We start from the raw sequence: 22,572 nt of genomic DNA, 5'->3' as shown, positions 1-22,572 counted from the left end.
GTTGCAGTGGGTGAGTGATGGAGCGTCCGGAGGAGAAGACTGTGGCGACCTTCACACAAGGATCACTTTCATCGGCTTGAACGACTTCAGCTGCAGCGCCACATCCCAGTGGATTTGTGAGAAAAGGTTACAGTAGTTTGCACTGAGTCATGGTGTGTAACACACAGTCAGTACTAAGATGTAACTGTATCATTGCAGGTCATAACATCTGACGTCTCTTTGAACTCTTCTCGTTCTTCTGTCTCCTGTTTCTTTATAATAAAATCTTTAGGCTCAAATATTCAACAAGCAACACAGACCTCTGTTTTCAATGTAGGAATCGTTAAGATACGGGGTTTCTTTCTTTTATCATTTCTGTTTCTCTTTAATGTCTTTCTTTCTTTTCTGTTACTTTTGCCCTTGATGTATCAGGTGAGACATTGTTTGGATGTCATTAATATTTAATTCATCGTCTAACAAGATCAAAGTGATTCAGACTTGAATTAACCCATTAATGATCGGCTACTAAATTTAATACATTAAGTCCCACCGATTTTTTTTTCTGTTGTGGCTGCTGGTTAGCTGAAAATACATGTGGCTACAATAAATGGGAAACATTTTTTGTGATAGCATATTTATCATGCCCTAATTGGTAGAAAAAGTTGTTAATCAATAAAAAAAATCAATAAATCACATAAAATACTTCTACACTCAATTGCTGTGTTAAATATCCTATTGGCACTTATTCAAAACATATATTATTGTAATTTAAAGGTCACATATTATGCAAAGTATACATTACCATGTTTTTCTAACACAAATGTCCCTATAGTCTGTCTACAAACCCCCCAATTATAAGAAAGGTCCATCATTTATTTTAAATTATTTTAAAGTAATAAAACCAGAAAACCTTTATGATGATTTAAAGCCTTTAGTGTGAGAATAATGAAAACAAGTACTTGTGAGAACATATGATAACCGATGATGACTGTGTTGATGTGTTATAATATGACTGTGTGAGGCATTTGCTAAAAACAACCTAGCCCACGAATTTCCTGTTAAGCAGATGCCTATGCATGAACTTCTGCCTTTTTTTTTAATTAAGATACAGACTCGGTCTCAACTTGGTTTACCACAAATCTGCTCTACAACAATTGTTCTATATCCATCCTTCGCCTTTGAATACAATGTATAAAAGCGTGTTCCCTCTTAGCCCCCTTTGAGCTTCTCTGCAGACTGCATGACACTCTGTACTGCTGCTCCTTCTTGCAAGAATAAAAGAACAACGAAAGCCATTTGAAGACTTCTTTCATTTATTACAGAATTCATGTTATGTTACAGAATTCGGACACAGCTGCACAGAAACTGCACATTGTTGACGTTACTGAACACAATATAAATCGTCACGCAGGAAGACAGTTTAAACTTCTTTTTTCTCTCTAAGAGACCTTAAAAATAGGGTGCGTCTTATATACCGGATTTTACGGTAATAATTAAGAAAAGTAATGAACAGTGCAGATACAGCTACACATCTACACACACACTCATACATACATATAACCAAGTCACCACTTACAATTATCTTTCTAATTTGAGTGGTGTTTGGCCTTGCAGAAGCTTTTTATTTTTGCCTTCACGCTATACGATGCAAGATGTTTATTATTCAAACAAAATATGGCTTGGTGTGTTAGGGCTTCAAGACAGACAAATCTGTGTCAGGATGGATGGATGGATGGATGGATGGATGGATGGATGGATAGATAGATAGATAGATAGATAGATAGATAGATGAGCTCAGTTACAGATATCACCTCTCACACACACACACACACCCACAGACACAGATGGAATTTCACGCTGCTCAGGGTTTTGCATTTTCCTCTGTGGCAGAAATGGAAGCATCATCACTCATCAGAGTCAACACCTGTCACTCTGTGGTTTACTCAGGACACACCCGGGCACTCGGTCAGATCACTCATTTACATACTGCACTCTAATAACGGCGTTATTTTTTATAATTTGTAGGGACCATTACATAATTGGTGCCTTAGCCCCCTTTATTTTTGGCATCCTGACCTGTTTGAAGTTCCTGGCATATTTATACCCAGCCCAAGATTATAAACAGTTAGGTTGTATTGGCTCTCCCACAACTTTAATGGTCAAAAAAGGGTTCATACCATTTTAAGAAATAACTTCTTGAAACAGGCAATAAAAAAAATATGATTGTTATGATTGCTGACATTTTTGGATGGACTGTGTCGTACCTAACCCTAATGGGCCCCCCATGCGCATGGGCTCCAGAAAGCTTTCCCCATTTCCCCCCTTATGGGCGGCCTTGGCCATACCTTAGCGTTGCCAACCTATTTGCAAACCCGCAAATGGAATGAAAGTTCGGAAGGAGAGGGTGTAGGGATTGGTTTAAGAGTGGCCCTGCCTCCCTTTTGGCCAATCAAGTAACAGGCAGAGAGTTGGAGGCGGGCCTTAAGCCTCTTGCAATCAGCTACAGTGTACCTACCTGTAGGTCAAAATAGACACGCCCCTAAGTGTGCAAATCTTTGACAACCCGTTTGTCCACAATAAAATCAAAACAGATGAGTTTCTTAAAAATGACTTTGCCAGAACTAACTGTTGCATAATGCTCATTCACGTTGTGTTGTGGTGTTCCCTGCTTCCCTTCTCACCCCCCAGAAATAGAACTTCTCTTTCTTCTTAACATGTTGTTCTATCTTCTTTCTCTTATGCCACACCACCTGTCTTCCCTCTCTCTGGTCCCCCTAAGCTTCCCCTTTCCTCCTCTGATTCAGCAGTCTAATGTAACTGAAGCCTCTGAAGCTGGGACTTGTGACCCAGTAATCCCCACCATCCAAGGCCGAAGCCTGGACGCCTCCTGGCAGACCCACCACATGAAACTGTAATAGCTGCGGTTTAAACATTATAGGGATTCAAATGGGGCATTAATGTGTTGTACATGTAATACTGTCATAAAAATAATCATAATAATCCATACGACACAGCTCGAGCCTGCTGGTCGCTCTGCATCGAGTCGTATTAATGTAGATGCTCTTCATCCGGGTGTGAACTATTTCTGTGGGTATGCATTTCTGACAGTTTAGGGGGGGGTAATAAAAATTCCTCTCAGTGGTTCCATGTGTCTGTGATACAAGGAGAAGGAGGAACGCTGTGTATGAGTGAGATGCCAGAGAGGGAGCAAGGTCAGAACACTTCGAACTTGATCCGAGCCGGCTGCACGCAGGGCAGCGTTCAGTGAACTGATTTTGGAGGCAACACCACATGTTTTCGACTATATTTTTTCTTGGGTCTTATTTTCATATCCTTCCCTTAAAGCTTTTATCGCTGGATCTCTGAGGGAGGTGATCCTGGTACAACTTGGTCTGGAGATGCAGAAGACCAACAAGAAAAAGCGAGCTCAGAGGACCAGAGCGACCCTCCCGAAAGCAGCTCATCAGTGAGTAACAGGGTGGAGTCAGGGACCGAAGATCCAGCTCAGTTTAGGAACATTAAGTCACCAAAATATGCAATATTTTGCCTCTGAAAGGTTTAATAGGAATACATATTTCAAATAGTTGTTAGATTTTACAGGGTTATTATCTCTGTGGTTCTCAACTGACCGAGTCCCAGGACCCTTCACCAACTCATTCATGAAAAACTGTGAGCCAAATGTTGGATATTTCTCAACCAATCAGATTTATTTCAGTAAAAATTGTGCTGTTTGGACCTCAAGCCGAACAAAACATGTGACAGAACAAACAAACGAACAAAAGAAACATTTTGTAAAAGTGCTTCTTAGACAATCGCAACTCGCCGAACCCATTTTTGGGTCCCGACCCACCAGTTGAGAACAACCGGTTTAAAGAACCATGTTGTCACTCATCCTCCTTATAACTGAGTGTATTACATGTAATTATGAGTGATTGTGTAGCTTATCCTTCTCACCTTCTGACCCACTAACCCCTCTGCATGCACTCCGAGGATAACCGCTTTGTCTAGAAGTCACAACTGAAAAGAGGATTTCTGATTTATTTTTAATTTTGTGACAAAGTTTAACAATTAATTTTTGCTTCATTATGAAGAAAGAGCTGTAGAGAAAGTGGTGGAACTGGGGTTAAAAAGAGAATACTTGACTTTTACCACATAAATGGAGTTCTTTCACTTAGTTTTCTTCTTGTTATTAGTACCATTTCAGGCACCGGTTCTCAACTGGTCCAGCCTCAGGACTCACCACCAACTCCTCAATAAGAAACCACGTACCAAATATCGAATATATTTCAATCAATCAGATTTATTTAATTAGAAGTTGGTGCAGTTTGGACCTCAGACAACACAAAACATGCGACAGACCAAGACGTAACAAAACAACTAGTGTTAAAAGTGCTTCACAGACTTTATGACATTTTTTTTCTCCTTGGACACATTCATGACCCACTGAAAATGGCTCCACGAGCCACTTTTGGGTCCACGACCCTTCTGGTTGAGAACCACTGATTTAAGGCAACGTAAAGGCAGCATGCAGTAACTATATTTCGAGGTATTTTGAGGAGATCAAATCAGGTGTCATGTTTTTGTGCATAAAAAGTTACCTGATGAAAAGACCCATACAATCACATACCTTTAACCCATTCAGCCTAGTAATTAAAAACACTTCATAAAAGTTTTACTCTTAATGTAATAACACCGTTCAGGCTTTTAGGGTAATTTGCTTGCTGCATGAACCCAAATATATAGGTGAATATGGGTAAAGTGGGACACTTTCTGAAATTCTGCCTTCTGTGTCGATTTTTAATTATGAGTTATCTTTAAAATCCCCTCATATTATACTATTCTAAATAGCTTAAGACCTCTACTATACTATAAAAAGAAAAGAGAGAGAAATATTAAAAACTGGACAGATGGCTCTTCCTCAAACAAATATTGACCCTAATAGACAAAAATTTCCCTCGGACTATTGGCAAAGTGGGACACCTATAATTGGTAAACTGGGACACTTAAAACACATTCAGTTTTTTTTAAATTAAAAACACTAAATAATATCAATAACAACAATTATCACTTTTAAAATAATTAATTAAAAAAATTAAATAAGGAACCTTCATAAAAATCTTATAGATAATTAATTACACATGCTAAATTTAATCACAAACACAGGCAGCAAACAGTCATCAGCCCCTGCCTATAGGTGAACATAAACATCCAGTGTAGAGTCAAAGAAAGCAATGTAGAAAAGTGAGAAAACATGTAGACCAAGCCAGGATCCAACTGAACAACTAATTCAACGTTAAGTTTGATAGGACAAACCAGCGGAAAAGCATGAGTCAAAATTAATGTGACTGTGTTTGATAGCCTAAGTCACTTATCGAAACAACCATGGCATCCTGGCATTTTGTTTTATTTTTATTTATTTACACATTTCTCTTCTGTCTCCTTGCCCTTCTCATTTCTACCATTGGATTCTGAAATAATATTATCATAGTAAGCATTATTATGTCATCCTGAAGTTGTTAACTAGCCTATAGTTAACTATGTTAACTATAGCCAATAGCTATTTATTTTTATATCTGTATGCTACTTTTGCATGTTAGCAGTAAGCAATTAGCATTAAAGTAAATACAAATTTCAGTAAATACTTGGTTAATACTTGGCTAGCTAGCTAGCTAATTTTGTGAAGAAATGTTAAAAAGGCACTACATTTCCCCATTAAAATGACTTGAATGGCTGTCCCACTTTACCAATATTGCACTGTCCCACTTTGCCAATAGTGTATTGGTTAACTGGGACAGTGTCAAAATATACTCAATATGTCAAAAAAATAAATAAATAAATTAATTAAGTTGATTTTTAGTTATGGAAGTATTTACATGTAAAGAAAAACATGATTAATCTTAACTGTCCCACTTTACCCATATTCACCCATGTTCCCAAGAAGTCAAGGGCCGTGTTCCCACTTGACTTCACACTTGACTTCACACTTAACTTCTTATTTTGGGCGAGAAACCTTTTTCTTGTCAACAATGGTTGAAAATATTACAAATGTATACACGTGAAAGTATACACTACCAAACTAGTAGCCCTGAAACACAAGGCAGGTGGTAAAAATGTTTTACTGGCATTGGTATCCCCAGCTTTCAAAAATACATGAATTACAATCAAGTAAGCCCAATTTTTTATTTCACTATCACTCGACCTCATCACGATCCTGCGTTAGATCAAAATACAAATCTGCTGTCCTTCTCCACCCTTCAGTATATCTGAGTCATGTGGGAAGCACCATGTGTAGTCTAACACCTTCCTCTGGCCTTCTGCCACCACGTCGTCTGGTCTTGCACTATTCCTTGTCTTTGGCGCCCCTCCATCTGGGCGGGCGCCTCATGTGTCTAAAAACAACTTGTGACTGTGACACTACATGCACACTTTTTCAAACTGAAGATTTCAATTGTTTGCATGCACTGTAAATACGTTCATTTTTATTTAATACATTTGTTTAAAACTTTCAACAGTTATGTTACTCAAAATGTTAATTGGACTTGAGCTTATATATTTATTTTCTAGTCTTCAGACTACTCAAAGCGCTTTTACACCACATGTCACACCTACACATTCACACACTGATGGTAGAGGCTGATATGTAAAGTGATCATCAGAAGTAACTAATACCATTCATACACATTCATATGCCACTGATGAAGCAGAGGGAGCAACTTGGGGTTAAGTATCTTGCCCAAGGACACATCGGACATGTGGCTGCAGGAGCTGGGGGAGCTTCCGGTTGAACTGAGCCACAGCCTTCCGCATGAACCATCATGCATTTTGCTGTCATGTTGCTTTAACTGTCTACACAAACAACTTCTCTCACAGGCCAAACATCGAGAAAAAATATTCTGAGGCTGCAGGAGAGTGTGTGAGGCATTCAAGTATACAATAGAGAGGATGAGTCCCTTTGACCGTGCTGCTATAATCATTGTCAGCTTTACGATGAGCAGCCACTCAGGCCTGTCCTCAACAGACTTTCTGGGATGATGTGGTGATGAGACAAAGAATATAGCAGGTGTCTCACCTTACACACAGGAAGTGAGGGGGAGAGTTCACAGAGTTATGTACGATATTTAGGGTGAAAGGGCAAAAAAACAATGACTGCATGTGGATGAAATGTAGCTCTGTCAGGATGAGAACGCAGTTCCCAGAGAAGAACGCGAAACAAGAGTAAACTACTAATAGCTTTATAACCTAATGGGGGCATCTGCGTTTGATTATCCCTAGTGCTATATGCTTTGAATTTGAATTTATCTATTTAATAGGGCCAATGTAATTTAACATAGTTTAAATACAAAGCACCAGGTCATGGGGAAAGTATAGCTGCATCAGTGGGGTACACACTTGATATGAGTTGCAGGGCAGAGAGCAGTTTGACTTTGTTATTAACTCTAAACCCATGTTACTGCCTAACTCATCCTTAAAGGATTAAGGACTAGCCAAAAACAGGGCCATAAAACTCGAACTGGCTCCTAATGTGAGGACGAACGAGAATACTAACACGTACATACCAACTTCCTTCCCCCTCCTTCTTGAATTTGCTGCTTAGATGACCTGATGGCCTTGGCTGTTCAGAGACATGCCAGCAGTTAAAAGGTCTATAAATCTTGGAGACACAAGTAGACAAGTTATGGAGGGTCCCCGAAACAACTTGACCTTCAGAGGGGAACAGAGGAAATATTTTGATGGTCACCGTTCTGGCATCTGGTGCTCATGTGTTTCATACATTTCTCCTAGTTATGATTGACTCTCAAAATAATTTTTCTTTGACTGACACAGCCAACCACCTGTCCCTGAAAGATATCACAGAATTCAGCTTTTACAAACCCTTGGCCTTATCTGTGTGTATGTAGACACATACAATATCTTATTAACAAACTTGCAGAAAACTCAAAAAATCCTCAAGTTTTTGACGTGAGCTGTAGTATTTATTTTCTGCAGAAAATCCGAGTGAGCTGATGTGAGAATGCAGCAGGATATAATCAGGAGAATTCACCTGACCGTAGAGTCAAGGTGATTGGTGCACGACCATAGACTATATGAACACGACCGGTATGATCTCCATGCATGTAATTAAACTACTGCACAATGCTTTCTGTTCTACAGTTTGTTCTTCTCTGCTCTTTCGTTGATATTGAGATTCTGTCGAACTACACATACTATCGTTATAAAGGCAAATAGTCCCATAATAGCATCTTATAGCGGACTCTGTTTCTTCGTCTGCCACTTCCTTCTTTTTTACCTCCCGTCTTTCCTCAGGAACACTCTGTTTTTGCTGTCTTCCAGAGTGAAAAAGGTCTCCCTGTGTGATGATTTCCATGGTGTTCAGAAAAGTCCACAACGTACAGCTTCTGTGCAGCTGTAGCTCTTATAGACTACCATCTATGTTCACCATAGACCCATGCTAGCTACAGTACAGGTAGGCTAGCTGGGCGCTCAGCCTATGAATTACTTAAAAACAGCCCACAAGCAAAACGCTGTGATTCGCACTGCCCATGTATCCCAAGACATTTTATGCAGCAAAGGGGATGCTTGTAATACACAATGAATGGAGGCAAATTTCCAGTCGGGTAATGTTGCATGAAGTGGGTGATGGTGGCACACTTGCGGTCATGATGGTGCATGTCTCTGGATTTAATACTGCTATGTTGGGAGCACCAGTATGTTGGAGGCAGCCAACCTTTTAGATGAAAAAGTCTTACAGTGTATGTTTCTTACTATAATGCGCTTCCTTAGAAATAGAAACACTGTACAGTTAGGACATATGGTAATTCCAGTTCAACCCATTTAGTTTCATGTTAAACCAAGACAAAAAAAGTTGAATCGACAATGCTTCCACATACCACTTCAGCAGACTTGTTTGTTTCCTGCATTTTGAGTAACATAGGGGGGGAAACGCCTATTTGCAGTACAATCCACAGATATATCAATAATAAGGAAAGTTAGGAGCATCTCAAACTCAGTTGTTTGTTGTTTCATCTACTCTTCCTCTCTCTTTTTCTTCTATCTTGCATCTCTTCCTTTGCCTTCAGTAATTCCTAAACTGGTGGGTCTTTCCTGACAGTACAGTTTGTTGTTGCACAGCTCTCAAAACCAACACCTGATCCAGATGATCTAATTAAGTCATTAATATGACTCAGCACAGGAATGGAGTCTGGGTGTAGAAACAAGTATCAAGTGGACCGAACATGAGGGCTAATGCACAGCATGTGGTCCATCCTGAACATGGCTAAATGTGTCCAAGTGTTTGCAATGACAGTGATTAAATATGGAACCCAAATTCACCAATCATCTTAGGGTCACTCCTGGGAATGTTCTGAAATTGGAAAAATATATGCACACTCCAGTTTACCTTTTTTATTTAAACTAGAGAAATACTGACAAGCTCAACTGGGTTTGAAATGATATCAAACAAAAAGTTCATGTGTCTACACTTTGTATAGCTCAGATTACGGGGCTGCATTGCAATGGTCAAACAGGCTTGTGTGTGTGTGTGTGTGTGTGTGTGTGTGTGTGTTTGTAATAGGCAAGGACAGCGAGAAACTCAAGCTGAGTCCTGACTGACATTAAGTTATTACCCAAGCTCATCAGCACATGAATAAAAGTTCTCTCTCAGTGGCTGGTTGCTAATAAAGGTCAACCTTTGACATTCAGGTTAAGACAGGCCAGCAGTGCAAACTCATTACAGAAGCAGATGACCAGGTTGCTGTTTGATTACATTCTGTTCCATCCATATCCTCTTCCTTCTTTAAATAACAGGCACATTATGTCATGTTGGAGTGTGACTGGCAGCTGGGAAGGACCCAAATGCAGAAGTGCAGGCAGGAAAGCAATAAGGAATTTCAAAGGCAAAAAGTACCGCAAGGCAAAACAGGAACAAAGCTAACGCGTCGTAGAATCATTTTTTTTTGCCACAAATGCTAGCAGGGAAAAATTGGAAACAAGGCTGAGCAGCACTATTTCAAAGTCAAATATCCAGCTTTCAAAAAGGAATTTCCCCGTAGGCCGCCAATGTAAAGGTGACGTCTGTAAAACTGTTTAAATGAACATTAATCTAAGAGTCCAAAGAAACACAGCTCTGGAGCTAGCTGGCCAGCCTTCCCAAGGTGTCATAGGACTTACTGGACAAAACACTGGTGGAGGCTTGACAACCCTGTTGATGTCTTTGCACATATAGGCACCATGAGGTAAAGTAGGTTATATCTGCGTTGTCACTACCTGAGTGACTGGTTTTCAATCACGTCAGGTTGCGTGCATGAGCACTTATCCTCTTGTTAGGGCACAAGTACCTTTATTTGCACGTTTTAGATTGGTCGGGAAAGCATTTCCAAGATGGAGATAGCCATCGTTTGGCTTCAAAATTCCTGTTCAGAAACCAATGAGTGACATCACTGAAACTACATCCTTTTTTTATACAGACTTTGGTGAATATGGTCTGGTGATTTGGTCAGTGGAACACAGATTCACTGCACCTCTGGTAACAAAGAAACTAGTCATGCTGATTCTAGTGGAATTTATATTTTGATTAAAAATAGTATTCTTAATGCCAAATTAACCATGCGGCTCTAGCTTGTTTGATATTCATATTTCATTCCCATTTCAATTAAAAAATTAAGTGTTCCGCTTGCTTGCAGAAGAAAACTATCTTTGTTTTTTAATGACTCCCTCCCCAGAAAATCTACCTTTCAGTTTGCCTCAGCCAATCCTTCCCTGCACTTTCCATCTGTAAGTCTCCCCTCCTCCCAAACACAAACAAACACAAATGCTCGTAATTTCTGCACCCCTTCACATCATTTTGTCACCTTGTTTCCTTCGCCTTCACTGCCAGTTAATCAGTCTCCCCTTGCTGGCTTATCACAGTAATGACAGGCTAACCTCCACTCAGGCTATTTGTGGAGTGTGTGAGTGTGTGTCTGTATTGATGATGTTTGTGTGGCCCACATTTATTTACTTAACGTTATTGACACAAATTTAACACAAACATATACATTTTCCTTTTTCTTTACATCTATCTTTATCTGTAGCCAACTTAAATAATAAGATATTTGTCTGATTATATTATGAACTGATTATGAACTGATTCTCAAATCCTACACTGTTCTGATTTTTAAGATATAGATTAAACACAGATACACTCAGATTTTGGAAATTTGTGTATTCCATATCATGTTATGAAATACAAACATAGATCTTACAGTTCTGAGTGGAAATAGGCCTATAATAACTTTTGTCACTGTGTCCAGGCAACCAATCTGTGTTACATTCCTTCTTTTAATATTCAGTAAAATTTCAGTAGATAACAAAAATGATTTATTATTTATGAATTATTATTTTGAAAGGAGAAGTTTTGCTCAATATGAATGTGTTTGCTCTACACTGCAGAGGTAAAATAGCTAAAAAGACCTCTCCCTGCCGAAAAAAAACACAAAAAATCTGATTGGCCACCACAAAAGCCTTAACAAAGATTGGCTAATTGCCTTTTCAGGACTTCTATTTGGGCTGTGTTGGCTGTGTTTCTACCGCATGCTAGCAAAGGCTAACCACTGTTTTTTGGCAAATGTCAGACCAACAGAAAGCAGGCCAGCTCCTTTGTTTGGGAACAAGGTTTATCTGCTTGGCATTTCAGCTCATACTTTCTGTTCTTTGTGGCTACATCTGGGTCTGTCATATTTGTCAATTTGAATCGCATCCAATCGCTGAAAGTGTCCATTATGAAACTCACCTGCATGCTTTTATTGGCTGGGGGAAACACACCAGCTCCTCATTTAGAAAAGTCCTGTTTCAACCAAAACAGGACTTTTCCACACATGTATGGAGGCTCATAAGTGATGACTGTGAGGTGTTACTTTTCTATATTTCATTTTTTAGGAAAACGCTACTGGCAAATAAATGTTACATAGAGTTGGACCATTTGAAAACTTTAATTTATTAATGATTCATGTTTTATTTGATAGGGACACAATATACATGGACAAACTGAAAACAGCCATCCAATGAAAGTATCATGTTTATAATGTCAACACCTGCCCCCCGAAGGGCTTTTGTGTAGATAACAGATTAAAACAGTAATAAAAGAAAAAGAAAAAGTAAACTGGATATGGCATATCAGCACACATTTAGCTGTGACACAGCTAGAAAACATTAAACATCAGTACAACTCTGTTGCTGAATATATATCACTGTCTTGCCATCACTACCATAAATAAGTGAATCCAAAGATTAAATCTTGTGTTAATTCTACATGAAAAGGTGATCACTTCAGTTTTATAATCTCTAATGGCAACAGTTGAACTAATTTAGGGCCACACAAGCTATCACTTCCAGAAGTGCGTGTGTGTATCATCTTCGTCACATGCCAAAACTGTTGCTTGCTCATCACATGCTCTATCATGCTCTGTATTTTCTCTCTGTCCTCTCTTCATTCCCGTCAATCAGGCAGTTTTCTCCATTGATCTCGGGCCAGACACATGCCAACGTCTCTTGGCTCAGCATAAAAACATTATAATAATATATGTCCAGGAGCAGGGGGGCTATAGACGTTGATGGAGTTCAATTTATGACTGACAAATGTTTCTCTCACCTCCTCCATCATTCGAGTTGAAAGAGGAGATGAATACTGTGGACAAGCGAGTGTCGGTGTGTGTGCAGTATCCAAGTGATATTCCACACGCGATATACTGGAGCTTAACAGTTCTGCTGCTTTGCAATTTAACAAGTACAAGAAAAAGTATCAAATCAAATAAATGTATTTTTTATTATCAACATAGTTTCTAAAAGGACCAAAACCATAAAGCCCTCACTGAGCCTGTATATGAGATCAGCACCCAAACACTATTACTGAAACATGTAATAACGACTAAACAAGGCACAAGACTGGGAAATACAGTACATCGACGTAGTTATAGTGATGTCACCCATTGTTTTTTGAAGAGCCAACAGCGGCGGTCGCGATATTGGAAATGCTTCTTTGCTCAATTAAGAAACAGGCAAAGAGGTGGAGCTGAGGCAGGACTTTAGCCTCTGGGAAAACAGCTATGCATCCAGTCAACTTGACCACACCCCCAATTATGCACACTTTCGAATAACTCTTAGCCTTGATAAGATAAAAATGGTTGAGTTATTAAAAAACGTCACCACCCTGAATAGTGGGTACCATTAAAGCAATGGCTGACCTATTGATACCTTCTCAATCTCGGTGTTGAAAAATGAGGTAAATGCTGAAGTGCAAACAACTGCAGTTCCTTGAGTGTCCACTTGGGGCTGGCTGCAAAAGCCAAAGCCATTAGGTCCCATATAAAATGTTAATATCTACAGTAGAATTAAGCATATTTCAGCCTGGGACAACTAATGGATTTGGTCGGAATAGAGTTCTGCACAAATTTGCATAATTAGGGGTGTGGATGAGTTGACTGACAGGTGTGCTCGGAGGCTTAAGTCCCACCCTGACACCTAGTCTTTGCCTGTTGCTTGATCAAGAGGGCCACAAACTGCAGTCGAATGTGTCAAATGTATTTTTTTAATCAATAAATACCCCCACCATTAATTGCTTGTTTTCTATGGCTGAATTAGATATAAAACTCAGGAAAGGACTTGCTAAAACTCAGTCAATTTTGTAACGGAATTTACATTTTAATTTAAAGCTGGAGTATGCAACTTCTATGAGACTCACGTGAAAGCAACTCTGCTCCGCTTTGTCTGCTTCCTTTTGAATGTGCGCTGCTGATAAACACTAATTTCTGGAAGTCTTGGAACACTTGTAGATTTTCTCGGTGGCGTTATCATTCATAACCATTGCCGATCACAGGTGAAGTACTTTGTTACTCACTAAAATGATCTAGCATGAACAATTTGATCATATAACCGAACAACAAACAGTAATTATAATATGAATTATCTTAATATGCTTTTGCTTACTTCTATAAGGGCCATACTAAGCAAAGCATATTAAGATCATTATTCATGTTCAATCTTTTCAGCAGAAATTAGTAAGGCATGAGTGAAAACTCTTAGTTTATGGCCTTTAAGCTATAGACTATAGTTATGTACAATTATGTACTAATAGTTGCTTAATAAAGACTTAGAAACAGCCACTATGCTCCTAATTAGTTTTCTGAAAGGCAACTCGTTAATGGTGAAAATTGTGACCTTAATCTAAAGTGCTACCAAAAAAAAACTAATAGGAAAACAACAATCAAGGTCAGTGTGATTATAGACAATAACTGGAAACAGTAGAAAATTATTTTCCATTGCCAGTAATTCTCTAAAACCCAGAGAAAAGCTTAAGGAGGAGCTGTGGACATAAATAAGTCTTACATTTATTCATTATTAAAGAAGGGAAATGTGAAGCCTTGTTTGAATTGTTTTGATATTCTGGATTAGTAAAGTTAATTTAATATGTTTAAACTAATATAATGTTTTTCTTACTAATGGTAAAAGGCACTTTGACCCACACTCCAGCATAGTAGGTGGCGGTAATGCCCCTTTAACGCTCGTGACCACCCGTCATAGAACGAAGAAGAAGAAGAAGAAGACGACTTCCGGTGCGGAGTTGTACATGTCGTTGTTACTAATGGCGGAAAGCGGTTAAAATTTCACACGAAACACTGCGTGCTGAAAAGGATCAAGATTTTCCAGCCTGTCACAACTAAGAATAAACGCCAAGTCATTTTAAAAGGTATTTATTGACTGTGTTATGGACGAGTGTCCATATTACATTACATTACGGTACGGTCTATATTCCATAATGCTAACTTAGCTAACAGAGATATGTGAAAACACCCAAAATGGCAGAGTTGTTGTTTTGGTGATGGAGACATTATTCACGAACACATGATTCATCCTCTCATCATAACAGCTGGAGCTTCAATCAGACGTGGTCTGGTGGTTGAGTAGTTTGGTTTATGTGTAGCACATCACGAAGTAAATCTTAAGGAAGAAAATAAAGTTGTTTACTAATATAATATGAGTAATAATATGAGTATTAGCTGTTCATTTCGGGCTGAACAAAAGAAAAATCAGCTCTTGCATTTTGTCACAGTTTAAGTGATGTTGAATTAACTGGTGATACCTCAGCAGGCGCAGTTTGTTTACTATAGAGATAATAATCATGGTTGTCAGCAGGGCATGATAACTAAGATAACGGGGTTTTCTCCCAAAAAATGAGATTGCGATTCTCTCTCAGGATGCTCCAAACTCTTCTTCTCATGCAGTCTGATACTTATGTTTATGTACTTTTCCAATTTGTGCCTTTTCTGCACAACTTTCTGATCATGACCTAATCTCCCTTGTCGTGTCTTCTTCAAATCTCTTTCAGTATTCATTGGACACATATTCACACACTGATGAATGCATTCATTTAAAGTTGGCTGACATTTCCTGCAATGTGACTACTAGGCATGCACATCTCATTAGCTATGGTGAAACAGTAAATCGTTCTGTCCTAATCTGTAAACTGATCACAAGATTGTCATGTCTTTCCGCTCTATTTACAAGCTGTGCTTTATCATGCTGTCACAGAAAAATCATGAAACATAACATTCAAAACCATTAAAGCAGTGAGCTGCTGTCTTCAAGGAGCTGAGTACATGTAAGTGTGCATCTGCTGAAGGTTAAGAGTGCAAGAAATGGTCAAGTTACACTGAGAGCGCCCTCTGCTGGATTAAACTGCAAAATCCTTTAAACGGCCTGATGTGCTGATATAGTCTTAAATTGAATTTGAAGGGCACATTACCGTTGAATGTGAACTTTCTCCCCCAGGTTCGAATGGATGTTCAAACTTCAGATAAAACATGACAACCATGGTGCTTTCACACATCCCTCATAATGTATCTGTAGGCATTGTTTTGAACAGGCATCTCAAAATCACCTACATCTTCTTTCTTGAAGTTCATCTTTTTAAATTTACTCTGTCACTCCGTAAACTCTCTGTCTCTGAAGGTATTGATGAAGTCTTATAATTGGCAAGCAAGCAGCGTAGGATATTTTGCATTATTTTGATAGAAAACATGGGCCCTGAAAAACTGCACCTGCACAACATCTGCCAGATTATCACCAGTAAATTTGACACCCGTTAAACTGACACCGGACCTGCCTCTTACGATGAAACAGCAGTATACCAGTCCTGAAAATGCGTTTATCAAAAAGCTAAGTATGGGATTAACATTATAAACTTGTGCTCTCACAGTACAACATTGCCGTTGGACAGTGTTACCATGGACTCTACAGGAAACTACCAATCAGTAAAGAAGTTAAAACATGGCCAACTTTGATAGTCTACAGCGCTTGTATCAGACATAGAAGAAGAAGAAGACATTTTATTAATTCAGTAGTGCATTTGATGCTGAGAAAAAAAACCTTTTAACTGTACTTTCAATCATTAGACATAACCATAGCTACATTTTGATAATAACACTTGTAGGAATTTTACTTGTGTTTGTCTATTTTCACAGTGTTTGAGTACTTTTATTCTTGTCATCGCTGTATCTCATCCACCAGTGGCATACATTTTAGCCTATGAAAGCTACAGATTATACAGCCAATCCTCACAGCTGTATCAAGTCAACTCTTCGATATTGGTGGGTGATATTGCAAAAATATCATATCAAATTTTTTTTAAATTATAGGATCATGTTTTTATAGAAATTATTTTTCATGTCTATGGGCCTAACTCTTCAGTTTCAAAAGGAATGGGGGAATGAAAAATCCATTGCATTACTTACATTTGAGATGATCTGTGTGTGAGTAGGGAAAGCATGAAACAGACTAGCAAATAATGTGGTTTGGCTGAGAAACAAACTTTCCGAGACGTCAGTGGATAAGCAAAGAATGTGAACTGTAGACCATTGTACGATCTCTCAAAAATGTCTCGTATGCCAGATAAGCAGTTCAGCCCTCGTCGTTTCTTTCAAGCTTCACTAATTCAAGCTAATTAACTCTGAAATCTAGTTACATAGTTTACCTACAGAAGAAACAACTACCTCAAAGACTAAAAAGCTGACTTATAAAGCAGCTTCCACTATGTCTGAGATTGAACTTGACTCTCTACTTTCTAAATTGATGTTAATTGTCCGGGCCATATGGTTCATGCATGACAGCCCAAAGCTCATATGTAGCCCCATCACATTTTTAAACTTTAAACTACTCTCATGCTGACCTTGACTTTTCAGGCAGTAACAATATGTTTACCTGTAGTGCTCTTAATCAACCATCAGCTTGTTCGGATCATGAATGCACATTCCTGCTGAGTAAGTGTAGGAAAGATGTATCTTCTCTGTAACTTGATAAGCACTTTTAAAAGTCTGCTGTTTTTCACAAGAAGAAAAACTAAAGCTTGGGTGACGTGACCTTGTCTAATTAAATTCTAATGTAGAAGCTCTCTGTTTAGCGAAGATTTTATGCAGCAAATGTCACTCTTCATTAGAAAAATCTCCAAGAAGAAGCTGCCAAAACTTTCCAACTTAATCTCTGTGACCATGAGGGTCACTGTCAAACATTTTGGCGCATAGCAAACATTTTTATAGGCACACCTCTAGCTGTCACCTACCTTTAGCGACACAGATATCAGATTCAGATATACTCGCCCTGCATTTTTTATGCATTTGCACTGGAAATGGTTTGTCAACTGGCATGTTATATTATTCTCAGAAAATTTTTCATACTTCTATTTTGACTTTCGGTAATTGCTCTATTAACCGTCTTAACCAATACCATTTGATGCTTATCAACAAAAAAATGTCCTTGTTTCTTCTATGTATAGTTTTTTCCCAGCATGCACGCTCAACTATTCCCTTAGAAGGTCTATATTGCCGAAGGTAACTCAGCTTTGCTCTGTTAAATGTGGTCCGTCTGTGATGTTCTTTATGTCTGGATTTTATGCACAGTACTGTTTGACAAAGAACAAAGAACAGGGTGGACCCGTATTCTATCACTGTTTAATTGATACGCTGATAATTTTGACAAGTCTAAGATTTAGTAGATCTTGTTAAGGGATTAATAACCACCCATCCAGTCCAAAGTGGAGGAGGATAGACAACGAGAGAGGGTAGATTGGACACTGATTTTAAAAAAAAAAAAAAAAAAAAAAAGGCTTAAGGTTTCCATCACATGGGCCCTTGTCATGGGTGAAACTTTTTTCTGTTAGCCTCAGTCTACCTTAGATCGCCTATCCTTCTTATTTAGGCTTTGCAAACATTGCTAGGGCCATTTATTCAGGGTCTTTAGTTAAGTGTGACCATTTTGATGTTTGTTGTTTAACTTCCTTTATTCAAAGATAGGTAGACCATAGGGGATTGATCAGGGTTAAAATGGACTATGTGTTTTCTGAGTTTTGAAATGTACACATTTAGCAAAGCAGCCAATGTCATGTGTTGGACCAATTCCACTGCGTCGTAACACTGATTATGCACTTCAAGGCTAAAAAAAATCAGGCTGTACCCTAAAAGAAGATGAGAGGAATCATCCATCAAGAAGGTCCTCTGGTATTATGTCTGTTTAATCTGTCTGTTTTCGGTTTTTGCTATGTCACTGCACACAGAGAATAGCAGACTTTCAGCCTCGCAACTTGAGTCCCTAATTTACCAATTCTCCCCAGAGGGTTTCTGCTTAAAAAAGCATAAACAACATTTGAAGACTAAGAATAGTTTGATTGAATTCAATGTGCTATCAGTGCAATGTTTTTAGAAAAGTGTACAACAAAAATCTGACAAATCTGTGAGTCAGGTACAGCCTCACAAGAAAGTGTTGGTTTTCAAGCATTGTTATAGTTTTTCAATTTATATCAGGCTCAGAGAGTGTGTCTTTTTAGTGTCCAGAAAAAAGGAAATCCAGATTTGCTATTTGGGTGTTTATTGCTTTTCACTGAATCTGTGTTTTTGCATAATGTTGCTTTGCTTAACACCCCTGAAAGAAGACCCGGTAGGCACAGGGGAGAGATTTTGATGCTGACAATATTTCTTTATGCTTTGAAAAATTTTAAAGGGAAGAAACCACACAAAAGAGGACTCTGCCAACATGCTGTAAAAAAGTGCGCTGGACAAAGGACTGAAAGCTACCTTTTGAATTGAAAAGATAAATCTTGTTCATCTGTAATAGTTTATTTCTGCTTTTCACCTCACAGCCTTGCTGTGCGCACAGACAGTAATTCTTGCCTTGTTCCTACTCTTCGGTTGGAGCCCAGCGCAACATTCTCCATCGCCAACGGTACCAGAGGGACCCATTTCATATTTGGAACTGCTGCTAGTGCTGCTGCAGTAACAGCCCTCCGATTGGCTCAGATTGCGACTCAAGCGCAGGTTGCTCTCCAGCAGCTCGCTACTTTAGCGACCATTACTGTTGGCAACCAGTGTCACAACAACGGGATTGCAGTGGCTTTACCTCCTCATCTGGCCCTCCTCAGTCTTCTCAATAGACAGCAAGTGACAACTGTTGGATTTAACGTTGGCACAAACGCCAAAACTTATAGAAACACACAACCGTGTCTCTCTGCTGCAATGTATCACCATCACTCCCAGCAACAGGGGTCACAGTCCTTCTCAAATGGCCCAAGGCCTCCCCATCATCATCCACCTCCAAACCAACATCAGAATCGCCCTTCTGATATGCTCTCACAGGCGATGGGTTTCCAGTTTCCTCGTCCCACCCAGCTGCCAGATGAAATAGAGTCTGCCCTGGCTATCCGTGGTGCTAGGGACATGGACCACCGGCTCATGGACCACATGAGCCAACCAAACCAACAACAGAACCAAAGCTTAGGTTCTGGGATTAGTCAACATGGAAATTTTGGCTCTAACCCAATGACACTGAACTCAGATAATCAGTCTGCCCATCAGCAAGGAGTAGACTGGTCAAGCTACCAACCTCCAACCAAACTGTTTTCCGGTCCTGCACCACGTGGTGGTCATCAGACCCAACGTCACCAGGGGCCTCAAATGCAGCCTCAGAGCAGCCACGCAGGATCCAGCATCCAAAGTTGGAAATCCCCAAGTGACTCACAGTCGGCCCAAGCCCGACACCCACAAGGTGGTGGGGAAAGTCAAAGTCAGGGTATGTACACACCAGAAAGTGCAGGTAGTATCTTGGCAAGCTTTGGACTTTCAAATGAGGACTTAGAGGTGCTTAGTCACTACCCTGATGATCAGCTAACCCCTGATACTTTACCATTTATACTCCGTGATATTCAGATCAACAAGTCAGGGATTTCTGCTTCTACATCCTCCTTAACAAGTGGAATCCAAGAAATGCCGCTGCATCCTTCTCGCTCTGTGTCGGGGACTCGATCACGCACCCCAGAGGTGCCCAGCCTTCTTACTGTTACACAGACTGCCGGTAAAGTAATTGACTATGGTCATGCGAGCCGGGCAAAGGACGAAACTAGTACAAGAAAAACTTTCAAAAGGGAGCAGCTTTCAAGTGAAAGGACAGTTAAAATGTACCCATCTTCATTGCCTCCCTCATCAGCTCCAAAACCGGGAAAAGCTGAAAGGCGGCAGGTGCGTTTGGAACCTACTGAACCAAGCAAGCACGGAGATCAGGACTATCGCAGGACAAGTAGCGACGACCATCGCAAGAAAAATCGGTCACCTGGGAGAGAATTTCAGCCATCATCCAAGCCTCGTACACTAGACCGAGACTACAGGCGGGAAGCACTGAAACCTAGGCCCTTATCTGAAACCAGGAGTGAGGCTTCCTCAAGACGATCTCTCTCCTCTTCGTCCAGCTCAAAACCACATGGCAGCATCAAGAAGTTACCTACCCCCACCATGATAAGTGATTTCTCAGCTGTGTCTCCAAAGGTGTATCCCCATACCTGCTCACTGTGCCACACACAGTGTGATCAGGAAAAGGTGAGTGCCAACATGCCCTTATACCAGTATCTGAAAGGAATACCTTCACATATAAGCCTGCAGCCTCTCTTCACCAGGCAGTTGTCAAGATGAAAGTGATTTTGATGTATTTCGAGTAGTGTTTTGCTTATTTAGTTGTTCCCATCAAACAAGTCAGTAAACGATCGAGGTAACTTGTAACTAGCACAAATAATTGATTTAATAGTGAATGCTAAATGTCTAAATTCAAGGACAAGTGTGAGGTAGATTATGGAATATTTGATTGATTGGTGTTGCTACTTGCTCATCTTTGTAAAATTAATATTTTTTCTCACTTTAGTAGCTGTCAAAAGTGTTGAACAGGACTAAACAGACCTAGGACATTTTTTTACAGTCAAAAGGCGACTGTCTGGTGAAGTAAAATAGGACCTGCATTCAAACTATCACAGTGTCCTGAAAATTGCCAGAAGATTCATTTTCATGAGTTATTAACTAATTTAGATTCTTTAAGCCTGAGTACTAAGAGATAACTGATGAAGATTACTTATTTTTAAGTTGTATTACCGAAACAAACCTGAATAAGAAAAAAGTCCATAGCAGGGCTCATGGGTAACAGTTTAAAGTGGTTGCTGGGCTGGAGACCAGGTATCAACTTCGGTTGCCAAAAACAAAATGTTTGCCATTTTTTACTCACCATATACATTGTGGTTATAAACCAACTTAAAAATTGAGAGTGCTGAAATTTTTTGAAAGTATCATTATAATAATGGAACAAAATTTTTGTATTTTATCTGATGAGAATCTTTACTTTTTTAATTAATGGTGGTACACCAATGTGTATGAAACTACAGAAATTAATTACACGATGCATTAAAAATCAGCCTGGTTCTAAACCCGGGTTTAAACTGCCTCAATATAAAGTATAATCTGCAATATTACAAATTTGCATCTAGATGGTGTTTATCTGTGGCTATACATACAATCATAATGGTTAAAAAACTGTTAAAAATACATTTCCAAAGAAGACAGAACTATGTTTCTGAGTTTGGCAGTGATACCTGTTGAAACATACTCTTGGGTTCCCAAATACATTCCAGTGCACCCTTCCCTGGCTTTGGAGTGCAAAGCCTTTTTCATGTTTGAAATGGGTTTATGATTGCCTATACATTGGAGAAAACAAGCTCTGAAATGGTTTGTTTTCTGCTTCAGTGTCACAACATGAATTAGCTAAAGTTAATTGTCATTGGCCTAATTTGGCACATAAATCAAGTGTGGAGTTTCTCTGTAGTTGGTATGCTTGGATAAAAGGATTTAATAATCATTATTACATTCAGCCGACATTTTCTTTGTAATGACTTATGTTGTCCTTAATAACTTATTGTAATAACTGGAAGGTTTGAAGGTTAAAGCTTTGAACCTTAACGTTATTTGAAATGTTTATAACTTGATGAACAAAGTTCCCATTTATTCATGTCTATTATTATTTTCCCCCCTTTCATTGAATAGGAAAGCTGAAGAGAGACAGGAAATGTTAGGAGGAGAGAGTGGGGGATGAGATGCAGAAAAGGGCTGAAGTCAGATTTGAACCCACAGCTTTGACTAGGACTATAGCCTCTGTACATGGAGGGTGCAACAAAACCGCTAAAATATCTGACGTCCCATTATTCTGATTTCATAGCACATAGCATACATAGAAATTAGCAGGTGACTGTTGAAGCAGCAGACAGTG

The 22,572-nt window shown here is 39.2% G+C and overlaps 1 protein-coding gene across 1 annotated transcript in view; it reads left to right on the top strand.

The window, feature by feature from the left end:
* The first annotated feature begins 3,362 nt into the window (after positions 1 to 3,362).
* LOC109986899 (zinc finger protein 638) overlaps positions 3,363 to 22,572 on the top strand; it is a 32,329-nt gene continuing 13,119 nt past the window's right edge. Inside the window, exons 1-2 of the mRNA XM_065954736.1 lie at positions 3,363 to 3,445; positions 19,139 to 20,864. Coding sequence (XP_065810808.1) covers positions 3,378 to 3,445; positions 19,139 to 20,864 — 1,794 coding nt within the window. The 5' untranslated portion in view covers positions 3,363 to 3,377. The remainder of the gene's footprint in view (positions 3,446 to 19,138; positions 20,865 to 22,572) is intronic.

The sequence above is a fragment of the Labrus bergylta genome, chromosome 1 (genome assembly GCF_963930695.1).
Source record: "Labrus bergylta chromosome 1, fLabBer1.1, whole genome shotgun sequence".
NCBI classification, from domain to species: domain Eukaryota; kingdom Metazoa; phylum Chordata; class Actinopteri; order Labriformes; family Labridae; genus Labrus; species Labrus bergylta.
The sequence above is the reverse complement of the archived record's forward strand: the minus strand, read 5'-3'. Positions and strand labels throughout refer to the sequence as shown.